Raw genomic sequence first — 13,235 nt, forward strand, 5'->3', positions numbered from 1 at the left:
TGCAAACAACTGTAGTAAAAGTCCGTTAATTTGTGGCTTTTCTAACATTTTTGTAAATAAAAGAAATGGAAAATTAAAACTTACTTTTAATAGAGTACAAAATTTGGTTATCAATAGACAACTGTATGTTAAAAAATGTTATCATTCAACGTATTCATCACTGTAGTTGGGTAGAAGTATGTCGACCAAGCCGTCACTCGAAAGGCCCAGAATATAACCTCTCTCAAAATTTTGATTTTATTTTTAGTGGATGCTTTGTTATTTTGCATAAAAATAATTACTTTTCTCAGATTTGCTTTGCAAATGTACACTGCAGAACATAAAAGGTAAACAGTTGACATATATAAGAAATCGGTTGCTTTCAAGCTATTAATACACTTTACGCAACCAATTAGTTTGAACTTAAACTAAACAATAACATTTGTTTGTTCTGAGCTAATAACTAAACAAGTTAACTGATTGGGGTGACAATACTAGACTTCTCCACCCGCGAGAATCACTGGATATATATTCAAAGCATATATTTTCTACCGCAGATAAAAGAGTATCCTATTGTAGAACTTATAACATCAGTGACTTGTAAATAGGGGTGTAAATGTAACCAGTTGTAAAAATGAGGTTATTTTGGGTAACAGGTATGAGACAGCTGAACAACTTTACGTAAATCATAGGTTAATAATATGCACTGCTGCCGTGCGAATAGTCTTTCCAGAAAAGGTGCACGGCAGCCGTGCGAATAGCTTCGGCCATTGAATATAGTGTGTTAATTGTTGTAGGCGGCCATGGATAGTGAATGGTGTGTGTGTATATAGCATGACCTTTATGGTGGTTTTGAATTAGCAATACCGTCGGTTGAATCGATAGTATGACAGTTTGATTTACGAAGAAACGTTGCCAAGTATTACAGTGGACATGTTTTGCGATTCGTATTTCTGGGTAAGGATTATAATTCTATAATATCAATATGGGCCGAGTCGCTACTGTCACCAGTTTTCGTTTGCTATCGTGTGGTAATATGGGTCGACATTCAGTTTAATTCATTGTTTGCAACAACGTTTTCAGTGCCACCATCATTTTTAAAAATTTAGTTAGATTAAAATAGATCAAATAAACTTACATATTGCAGGTAATCAAATTTAAAATGTTCTTATCTCAGTTCGTTTTGAGAATACTTTCTTTTCGGTTATCTGTTGTTACTAGTCCTGCATGTAAGACTTATAACGGGTTGTTTATGTTCTAGTGCTACGTCTTACTACCCAAATTACGGCCTTGTATAGCGCGTTCCCATGTCGCTCGAAATTGGAACGAGTAGTCAAAGTTTCAGGAATGTCTCACACACTTAGCAGCCCATGTGGACACTCTTCCACAAATTGATATGTAATTAATGTACCTACTCTGCTTCTTTTATCCTAGTTGAATCAAAATCTGACACTAGCAAATGGACGCATTTTCATGTTCTGTTGACATACATTTGAATTTGTTGAAATGTGACGGTAGTCAAGGTATGCTGAAGTATGTAAAATTGAAATATGAAACGTTTAAACATCAGTTCAGGTAATATACCTTTATATATACAATGCCTTTTTCATAAAAAAAGAAGTTTAATTTGCATTCTTGGAGTGGTCACTACTGATGTGTTCCATGGATGATGTAATATAGGGTGAAATCACTGCTTCATTAGAAACACCTGGCTGCTGTCTGTGGAAGACAGGTGACCACTGGTTACATGACATTTATACAGGAAATTTGCAGGGGGGGTTAGAATGTCCGTTGTGACCATGTAAACTCAAGGGACTGTTAGGACAGGTTTTAATGATTAGCTGGGAAAGTGGTTGTAGAGATAAATACATAAAAGATTACTTGGAATCATGAAAGCATATTTAATATACATGGAATTCCTTGCAGTTTAAGCATGGATGATTTTACTTTTGAAAATTATACAGAGAAACTTCAAGTAATAAAATTGGTCATTTAGAAATCTCTCAGTGTTAGTCAAAATTACTGTCGTAAGTCCTTATCACTGCCTGTACTAGTTCATTGCTTCACATTGTTACCCAACCCCACGTAAAGGAACTTTTTCAAGAGCTTCAGGATACCTTTTATCATTTTCTTTGGAGTGGAAAGGGTGGTAAAGTGAACTGATGCAGTTTTGGCAATCGTTATCAGGCATGTGGATTAAAAATGCAAAACAATTTATTGTTTTATCGAGCACTTAAATTGTGTTTATAAAAACTCGTTGATCCCCATAATCATTGGAAAACTCTCATAATGATCTTTTATATAAGAGTTGATAAAATCCACTTTCTAACGGATACACATGGTCTTCATAAAATAGCAAAGTAACAAGAGTCTGGTGAAATACTTTTTTGTGTGGTCAGAACTGAATGAGTGCTCCACCACAACCCAAAAGATATCATAGTTTTACCAATGTGGCATAACTGTTTTATATAAATAAAGGGTAAACTACTTGATGACAAAATGGTGAGCCAAATTTTTTTTTCTGCATCAGTGATTTAGTCAATACAAGTAGCAATTTTCTTATCAAGTTTTAAAAAAAATGATTTATATTCATACATCTTGAATGGTTTAGAATTCTTGATTTATACCAAATACCTAGAGAATTCTGTAAAAGCTTCATACTACTGTAAATAATTACTATGATGTGTTGAGAAAGCATGCTAAATTGTCAAAGCCATTTTATAAAATATTCTTTGATAGTTATAGATCATTGCTAGTCAGACTTCAAAATGACTGGAAACTTGTAAGTTTGTTACCTTTGAAGATTACCAATGATAAAGGACTTGCAAGGTTTTAATACAAAATCATCCATCGGACAATTTCCTCAAATAATAAATTGTTTCAGATGAAAATTTCATTAACATATCTTTGTTCATTCTGTAATGAATATCCAGAAACATTGATATACCTTTTTATTAGACTGTTATATCATAAAATCTTTATTCATGAATTTTATGATATTATCAAGAGATAAAGTGCTATTCATGCTTTGTGATGTTGCAATTCCAGGCAGACATGACATTATCAACTCTTGGCTATACTTGTACAAAATTACATTGACTATGTCATGCCAAACTTTATATTCCTTATTTAAATGCTGGGGCCCCAAGTGTCTGAGTGGTCTAAGTGCTCACCATTCTGGATCACTGCCATCTCACCCCGGTCTGTGTAGGCTTGATTCTCAGCTTGGCTAACATGGTTATGTGAGAAAGCCTGCCAGTAGCTTCTCGTGGGTCAGTGGTTCTTCCCAGGGTTTTTCAGGATTCTTCCTCCACCAGTTATGCTGGCTACCATGTATAACCTATTTTGTGCTGAAAAATGTCGTTAAACGATACAACAACTTTAAATGCCTGTATTGAAATGATCAAGTACTGAGCTTTACTCTGTACACCTATAACTCGGCAGTGGCAGATAACATTTAAAGAACAGACAGGAAAAGATAAAAACAACACTGATTTGCCTTATTTGCACTTAATGTTTTTCAAGGGAATCAAATTTTTATGTATATAGGGTTTAAACACATAGAATAAGAATTTGATTCATTTTTGAAAAGGTATATGAATATATGTGTGTAATTGCATGTGTATATGTGCATGTATACATGCATGCATGTGTGTAGGTATATATGTGTGTGTGTAATTTGGACTTTTAATGTAGCTTTAACAATTTTTCAGTCCTGTCACTACAATGTCTGCAGTGTTACAGTTTATAGTGATGTCTAGCACTTGGGCATCATGCCGCAAACATGTAACATGATGTACCACCTAGTCACATTATCCTGACACCAGGCCGACCAGTGCTAACACTAACCTCTTAATGCTGAGCGCCAAGCGAGGCAGCTGTTAGTACTGTTTTTATAAGTCTTTGATATGACTTGGCTGGGGATCAAACCCATGACCTTCCGCATCTGAGTTAGATGCTCTAACCACAAGGCCATGTGATCGGTAGGTATATATGTGTATGTGTATCTATAGGTTTGAATATACATGTATGTATGTGTGTGTATATGTATACATGATGTTTTTTTTTAGCTGTAATGTCATATATTGTTTTTTTTGTTTTTTAATGCTGATGAAATAACAAAACTTTCCATATCAAGACAATAAAAAAAACATCTTCTCTAATGATGTGATCAGTTGAGAGAACAAATTCTCATTCACAATGTCTGATGTTAGAATGAACACCAAGTTCAACATTGTTTCTATCCAGGAGTTCACTGGTTTTCCATTAGGGACTGATCATTTTATTTCTATGGATGCAGGGGAGACTGGGTTTTTTATGCAAAATGATTTCAGTTTATAGTTTGAAAAAATAATCTTGCTTTTATTTTTTGTGGAGAAAAAAAGAAACACTTCTTATTCGTATTATGCTAGTTTAAAATTATCTTCAGCTAAAAGAAAATATGTTCTGTTTCGAACCAAATACCCCCCATAAATGGTATGTGTATAATTTGATAGGGTGTAGACTGTGTCAAAGAAAGCTCTCTTTTTTTCTCTCCTCTCTCTCTCTTGCTCTGTTTTGTTTAAATGGTTCTTATTTAAAATTTCCTTTCCTATTAGAGTGTCAGCAACTGTCGTTTCAGCAATTTTTTGCACATGCTGGCTATATGCATATACTGTGGTGCACATGCTGGCTATATGCATATACTGTGGTGCACAGGCTTTATGAGTGTCAGGACTGTCACAAGATTTAATTGGTTCAGTCTGAATTTGTCACCTTCATTGACAAATAGGCTAGCAGAATTTCTGAATTCCAACCTGTGCCAGTTTGGGTTAATGTTTCTAATAACTGCAAAAAAATATGTTCTTCAAGGGTCCATGAATTTAAGTCATGGATAATTGTCAATCCAGTCTGGCAGAACATTTTAGTACAAACTGCATTATTATTATGGTAATACAAAGATGTAGTTAATACGGTAATACAACAGATGTAATTAATAAGGTTATGCAAAGATGTAATTAATTTGGTAATATATGGATGTAATTAATATGCTAATACAACAGTTGTAATTAATAAGGTTATACAAAGATGTAATTAATATGGTAATATATGGATGTAGTTAATATGGTAATACAACAGATGTAATTAATAAGGTTATGCAAAGATGTAATTAATTTGGTAATATATGGATGTAATTAATATGCTAATACAACAGTTGTAATTAATAAGGTTATACAAAGATGTAATTAATATGGTAATATATGGATGTAGTTAATACGGTAATACAACAGATGTAATTAATAAGGTTATACAAAGATGTAATTAATATGGTAATATATGGATGTAGTTAATACGGTAATACAGCAGATGTAATTAATAAGGTTATACAAAGATGTAATTAATATGGTAATACATGGATGTAGTTAATACGGTAATACAACAGATGTAATTAATAAGGTTATACAAAGATGTAATTAATATGGTAATATATGGATGTAGTTAATATGCTAATACAACAGTTGTAATTAATAAGGTTATACAAAGATGTAATTAATATGGTAATATATGGATGTAGTTAATACGGTAATACAACAGATGTAATTAATAAGGTTATGCAAAGATGTAATTAATATGGTAATATATGGATGTAATTAATATGCTAATACAACAGTTGTAATTAATAAGGTTATACAAAGATGTAATTAATATGGTAATATATGGATGTAGTTAATATGCTAATACAACAGTTGTAATTAATAAGGTTATACAAAGATGTAATTAATATGGTAATATATGGATGTAGTTAATACGGTAATACAACAGATGTAATTAATAAGGTTATGCAAAGATGTAATTAATATGGTAATATATGGATGTAATTAATATGCTAATACAACAGTTGTAATTAATAAGGTTATGCAAAGATGTAATTAATATGGTAATATATGGATGTAATTAATATGCTAATACAACAGTTGTAATTAATAAGGTTATACAAAGATGTAATTAATATGGTAATATATGGATGTAGTTAATATGCTAATACAACAGTTGTAATTAATAAGGTTATACAAAGATGTAATTAATATGGTAATATATGGATGTAGTTAATACGGTAATACAACAGATGTAATGAATAAGGTTATACAAAGATGTAATTAATATGGTAATATATGGATGTAGTTAATACGGTAATACAACAGATGTAATTAATAAGGTTATGCAAAGATGTAATTAATAAGGTTATACAAAGATGTAATTAATATGGTAATATATGGATGTAGTTAATACGGTAATACAACAGATGTAATTAATAAGGTTATACAAAGATGTAATTAATATGGTAATATATGGATGTAGTTAATATGCTAATACAACAGATGTAATTAATAAGGTTATACAAAGATGTAATTAATATGGTAATATATGGATGTAGTTAATACGGTAATACAACAGATGTAATGAATAAGGTTATACAAAGATGTAATTAATATGGTAATATATGGATGTAGTTAATACGGTAATACAACAGATGTAATTAATAAGGTTATGCAAAGATGTAATTAATATGGTAATATATGGATGTAGTTAATATGCTAATACAACAGTTGTAATGAATAAGGTTATACAAAGATGTAATTAATATGGTAATATATGGATGTAGTTAATATGCTAATACAACAGTTGTAATTAATAAGGTTATACAAAGATGTAATTAATATGGTAATATATGGATGTAGTTAATATGGTAATACAACAGATGTAATTAATACATGGTAATACAAAGATGTAATTAACATAGTAATACAAAGATGTAATTAACATAGTAATACAAAGATGTAATTAACATTGTAATACAAAGAAATTCTACTGTTAATTTATTGTAACAGTGCAACATATACTTCTGTAAGTTGGAAATAAAAACACAGTTGGCACTTAATTAGTTTGTCATGGAAATGCTCATGGGCATCAATTAACACTTTTCATGTCTTGAATACTAGAGGACATTTCACCTTTATGATGATTACATTGAACCAAATTAAAAACTTAAACCGAAACACAAATTTTTTAAAGCTTCATTGCCAAGCTAACTATCATGCATGGGGGTTACTCTGTATTGGCTTTGCATCTGACTGCTTCAGTGGTATTAAAAAATGAATCCAACACTGGAAGAGTCGATGTTCCTGTGATGGTCTGTGTCATGGCGATGTGTCAACAGTCACAATAATAATACAATCCAAGAATATATCCTGATTTGAATTATACTATAATTCCAAGACTTTATGTCCAAGAATATTATTTTTAAGCACTTTGCATTTCCAGAGAAGAATAATAACAACTGCACAACAATAATATAGCTTGATACTGCTCAGATATTATTGTACAAATTACTAATTTTGCCGTAACAAGATTTATATTTTAAAAAAAAACAAACTTAAAACAGAAACCCAGATAAGGGTCAAAAGTTGTAGAAGAATCTAGTTATAATTAGAAGATCTTAGTGATGGGAATCGGTCAGAAATTCATAATCAATAATCGGATCCACTTAACCAAGTGATACTCGATTATAATCGGTTACTAAGAGCAAATTTTAATTTTTGTTTGTTATTCAGTTATATCTTTGATCAATAGTTCCAGATGTTAGTAAATGTACTAAAGGTACAGGAGTAATCTCTTTTAATGACTTGTATACTTTAACCTGATAATATTACATTTTTGTCTTTTGTGTTGTGTGTTACTTTTGTTCTACATCTTTGTTAAAGAATGCAACTTTTTATGGCTGATAAGTCATATGCAACCTGAAATTCTGCTAGAATCCCCCAAAATCATTTCATTCATATGTAATGTGTCTATAATTTTAAGTGTAGAAGGACATGGTTTTCTTGTTTGTCATTGTTTACAAATACTTCAAATAATGTTGCATTTAAAACTGAAACAAATCATCAAAATGTTTTCAATATAGTCCTTTATTAACTCATCTATTTAACAACTTGATCATGTAATAATGACTATATGTTCCTAATTATGAAATTTTGCACCTATGAAATATCATATGGTTTTATATTTGTAGTTGTGAAGGGAATTAATAAATTTCAGGTCAACTTTAGTGGCTGGAGGTTTTACTAACCTTTGTGCTTTGCGTACAACTAAAAAGAAGTCTCCCTTTATACATAATCGATTATGGAGTGTCACAGTCGATTATCTTATTGGTTCACTCAACCAGCTGATGATTCATTATAATCGATAATCGAAACAACACTAGAAGATCTGTTACCAAAACCATATCAAAGCATGTGAGAATTATCACATAGACTAGGTCTAGCTTTGTGAAAAAAATATCAATTCAACTTAAGATAATAATCCTAATATTTATCCTAGTGTCAAAAAAAGGTAAACAATATTGTTTACAGAATTGTCACTGGTTTTGGAGAAGGTCAGCTACTTGATACAATATTACATTACCCACAGCAATATCATAAAACAATAAAAATTTAAAAATCCTACAAATAAAATGCAAATGAAAATATACATAACACATCAATGCCAAGTTAACTATCAAAAATTGGAGAAAAACTCAAATGGCTTACTGTCTCTTCTTTATAGCTTCTAGTTAACTGTCAAAGATCGGAAAACTGTATTGACAGTATCTCCACTTTACTGCTTAGGTTCCAACTTAACTGTCAATGATCGGAAAACTGTGTTGACAGTATCTCCACTTTACTGCTTAAGTTCCAACTTAACTATCAAAGATCAGAAAACTGTATTGACAATATCTCCACTTTACTGCTTGAGTTCCAACTTAACTGTCAAAGATCGGAAAACTGTAATGACAGTATCTCCACTTTACTGCTTAAGTTCCAACTCAACTGTCAAAGATTGGAAAATTGTATTGACAGTGCATCTCCACTTTACTGCTTAAGTTCCAGTTTAACTGTCAAAGATTGGAAAACTGTATTGACAGTGTGTCTCCACTTTACTGCTTCAGTCCCAAGTTTACCATCAAAGATGGGAGACAACTGTGTGGGCTAACTGTCACCTCTTGAGAGCTTTAATGCTAAGTTAACTACTTGTATCAGAGTTGGGGGAAGCCTGTAAAGACTTGCTGTTTTCACTTTATAGCTTCATTGCCAAGTCAACTATCATAAATAAGGGAAAACTATAGGCTTCCCATCTCTGCTTGACAGCTTCATTGCCAAGTTGACTATCAGAGATGGGGGAAAACTATATGCTCCCCATCTCTGCTTGACAGCTTCAGTCCCAAGTTGACTATCAGAGATCGGGGAAAACTATAGGCTCCCCATCTCTGCTTGACAGCTTCAGTCCCAAATTAATTATCAAAGATGGTGGAAAACTGTGGGCTCCATGTCTCCACTTGACAGCTTCAGCATTACATTAGCTGTCAGAGAAATAGAGAATGCGCCACTCTCCCATTTGCTTGTACCCCACTATCGATTTTAAAAATGAAAAGCATCAGGGATATTTAAAAAAACACAAAAACTTAGTCGTTTCATTTAACAATTTTTAATTTTAACCTGATTGTTGCCAGGAGGTCTTTATAACACTCAACATGTTTTTGTGTTTCAAACTAAATGGAAACTCAATATAAACAAGCCAACAGACTTCTCACTGTCCTTTTCTGGCTTAAAGAACAGTCCATTTCAGTAAAAACTGTTGTCTGTGTCAAATATTTGCAATGTCTAGTTTTAATATTTCTAACACAAACTGAACAGATAAAAAGGAGAAACTCTTGTATACATTTGTTCAAAGAGATGCCACTCCAGCATGGATGGAATTTGAGATGGTGAACTGCATCACATCTGTTGCTTGAAAACACACCTGCCCATGCTGGTGTGGCACCTGCATTGCTAAATAAACTCCCGTTTCATTTTGAAATGGTAACAAGTTGACAGTGTTTGGGACCCCATGGCAGCAATGAGGTTAGAATTTATAAATTGATGAATGAAATGACTAAGTTTTGTGCACTTTTTATATCTTTAATTCCATGTTTTTGAAATCGGTATGGGGGGGTACAGACAAATGAGAAAGCATGCAAATACTATAATCAGTAACATAACTTTGTAGAAATATTGTACAATTTCCTATTTAATAAAATTCTTTGTTACATTGTTATAATTTATATAATTCACAGAACATTTAAATATGGTGATGAATTTTTCAAAAAAAATTAACCATTTAACTTGAAATACAACATGAATTTGAAATTGTAGGTTCTATATTCTAGTGAGAACTACTTAAGGTGTTACACCTGCTTTTGCCAAACTACTTGTATACTCAGTCTAAAAGTCCAAATGCAATATTGTAAAGATAGGACTTTTGTTATTATGGAATAGTTATGCAGTCAGATACTGTATACAGTAATACCTTGAACATTCGCGAGGTTAGGTTCCAGAACCAGTCGCGGATCAGGAGGAATCGCGAATGTTTGGTACGAGTCACTAAAAATGCTAATAAATGCTTATTTCTAGGGTTTAAACCCTAAATATGACCCAAATCATGCTCCCAAAGCACTTTAATTTCATTTAAAAGTTAGCTTAATACATTACCCTTAAAAAGAGAAATAAATGGTTGATGTAAAAATAGAGTACAGTATCGCCTAATGGGTATTTGCCACACTAGCACATTTACAGTACAGTATACTAATATTACCCCTATACTAATTCATTGGCTGCCGTTTTCTTTTGCACTCACAGTAAGGTAAAACCAAGTAACGAATGGGACTGTAAACTTAATGACTGACGTTTTCTTTGTCATTGTCAGGAAGGTAAACTAGGTAAATGTCATATGTCACAGAAGTCACATAACGAAGGTACAATTCAATAAAATAAAGAAAACCTGTACGTAGAGGGTACCAATGAAAATTTCGCGAATCCGTGAATTTGCAAATCCAGAAACGCGAATGCACGAGGTATTACTGTACAGCAAATTGTTCATTAGTTGGACTGGTCCATGACTACGATTTCTTAACTGCTTTCCAAATGAAAAAAAAAGAAAAATTCATGAATATTTTTTTTATGCTCTGCAGTGAAAATTTCAGTTTATTTCATCCTGCCTTTTCTCATGTGTCTTTGGTGCATGAATTCACCTTCTAGTCTACACTGTCATGAGACCTTTGCATTAGGAATGATTGGCAGGTGGACCACATTCATTTCAGCAAGTTTGAATTTTAGTGGCAAGCAATTGGTTATTGTCAGTTGAAGTTGACATTGATTAATGTTTGTAAATTGAACCAATATGGCTTGAGGGATCTCATCTTATCATCATTTACAAATGATACGTGTGACTCTAGCATTGCTAGGTGTGACTGATTTCCTTTTGAAAAATTGTCTTTGACCTAGCATAAAAATTGTAACAAAATTAATAGACTGTTTTAGCCTGCCTTTTATGAAGTAGGTATTGGTGTTTTCATCTACAGGCATTTATGTAAAAGCAAATCACTTAGCATTGCTTCTCACATTCTTAATTATATTTTGAATAATGACTAATGAGATTAACCCCTCCCATGGGAAATAGCCAAGGGAAGTAACTTAGCTGCATGGGAAATAGCCAAGGGAAGTAACTTAGCTGCAACCTGAACCTGCTCTTTGTTAAATTTTACATTAAGATATCCTGAACACAAAGGGACTTAACTAGTGTGTGTATGTCCTGGCTGCGTGTCTGCTCTAAATGTTCAACTTTGTGCCCAGTGTAGACCTACAGGCTCCTTTACTGTTGACACCTTGTCATCTAACACATGTGACACCTTGTCATCTTTTGTATACTCGATACATGTATTTATGCCTACATACCTCATATAGAATACAGATCTAAGTACTTTGTATGCCTTAATTAGAAACTAAAATATTAATAATATTTAACATCCAAAATTATCATCTATTGAATTTACTACAAAACATGTGCCTATAACTTCCTTAAAATCCACTTTGATCAGTATATCTCTGGCTTTTTGAGTGATATTCCTGGAATTCAAGAGAATTGGATGATAGTTCTGGAAGTCATGAGACCCAGGTGATATTAATAGGATTCATGAGACTCAGATGATAGTCCTTGAAGTCATGAGACTTGGTTGATATTCCTGGAAATAATGAGACTTGGGTGATATTCCTGAAGTCATGAGACTTGGGTGATATTCCTTTAAGTCATGAGACTCAGGTGATATTCCTGGAAGTCATGAGACTTGAGTGATATTCCTAAGTTGTGAGACTTGGGTGATATTCCTTGAAGTCATGAGACTCAGGTGATATTCCTGGAAGTCATGAGGCTTGTGTGATCTTCCTGAAGTTGTGAGACTTGGGTGATATTCCTGAAGTCATGAGACTTAGGTGATATTCCTTGAAGTCATGATGCTCAGGTGATATTCCATGGTAGTTGTGAGACTTGGGTGATATTCCTGAAGTCATGAGACTGGTGATATTCTTGGAAGTCATGAGACTTGAGTGATATTTCTGAAGTCATGAGACTTGAGTGATATTCCTGAAGTCGTGAGACTTGGGTGACATTCCTGGAAGTCTTGGGATTTGGGTGATATTTCCAGAAGTCATGAGACTTGGTTGATATTCCTGGAAGTCATGAGCTTTGAGTAGTATTCCTGAAGTCATGAGACTTGGTGATATTCCTGAAGTCAAGAGACTTGGGTAATATTCCTAAAGTCGTGAGACTCAGGTGATATTCTTGAAAGTCATGAGACTCAGGTGATATTCCTGGAAGTCATGAGACTCAGGTGATATTCCTGGAAGTCATGAGACTTGGGTGATATTCCTTGAAAGTCATGAGGCTCAGGTGATATTCCTGAAGTCATGAGACTTGGGTGATATTCCTGGAAGTCATGAGACTCAGGTGATATTACTGGAAGTCATGAGACTTGGGTGATATTCCTTGAAAGTCATGAGGCTCAGGTGATATTCCTGAAGTCATGAGACTTGGGTGATATTCCTTGAAAGTCATGAGGCTCAGGTGATAAGATGCATCTGAAGATCTCTACACTTTTTAAAAAATAGGTAAATTTCACAAATTTATATTTAATGCTTTAATGACAGCTTAAAATTGGCATCCAGGTTCATTTTTCAAACATTAATTGTATTAGAGTCACTCATGAATTTTCATGAGGGTGATGAGTATATATTTAAGCTACAGTATGCATGTATCGAGGGGCACTGTATCCTGTATCCAAATATGCATATATCAAGGAGCACTGTATCCTGTCTCCAAATATGCATATATCAAGGGGCACTGTATCCTGTCTCCAAATATGCATATAT

General features: G+C 33.0%; 1 protein-coding gene across 2 annotated transcripts in view; it reads left to right on the forward strand.

Moving 5' to 3' along the window:
* Positions 1-757: 757 nt before the first annotated feature.
* LOC149806267 (multidrug resistance-associated protein 1-like) overlaps positions 758-13,235 on the forward strand; it is a 225,855-nt gene continuing 213,377 nt past the window's right edge. For both annotated transcript variants that reach the window (XM_089951214.1, XM_089951215.1), the window contains exon 1: positions 758-936. In XM_089951214.1, the coding sequence (XP_089807340.1) occupies positions 913-936 (24 nt within the window). In that variant the 5' untranslated portion in view covers positions 758-912. The remainder of the gene's footprint in view (positions 937-13,235) is intronic.

Source organism: Sinohyriopsis cumingii, chromosome 2 (assembly GCF_028554795.1).
Source record: "Sinohyriopsis cumingii isolate HCF-2022 chromosome 2, ASM2855479v2, whole genome shotgun sequence".
NCBI classification, from domain to species: domain Eukaryota; kingdom Metazoa; phylum Mollusca; class Bivalvia; order Unionida; family Unionidae; genus Sinohyriopsis; species Sinohyriopsis cumingii.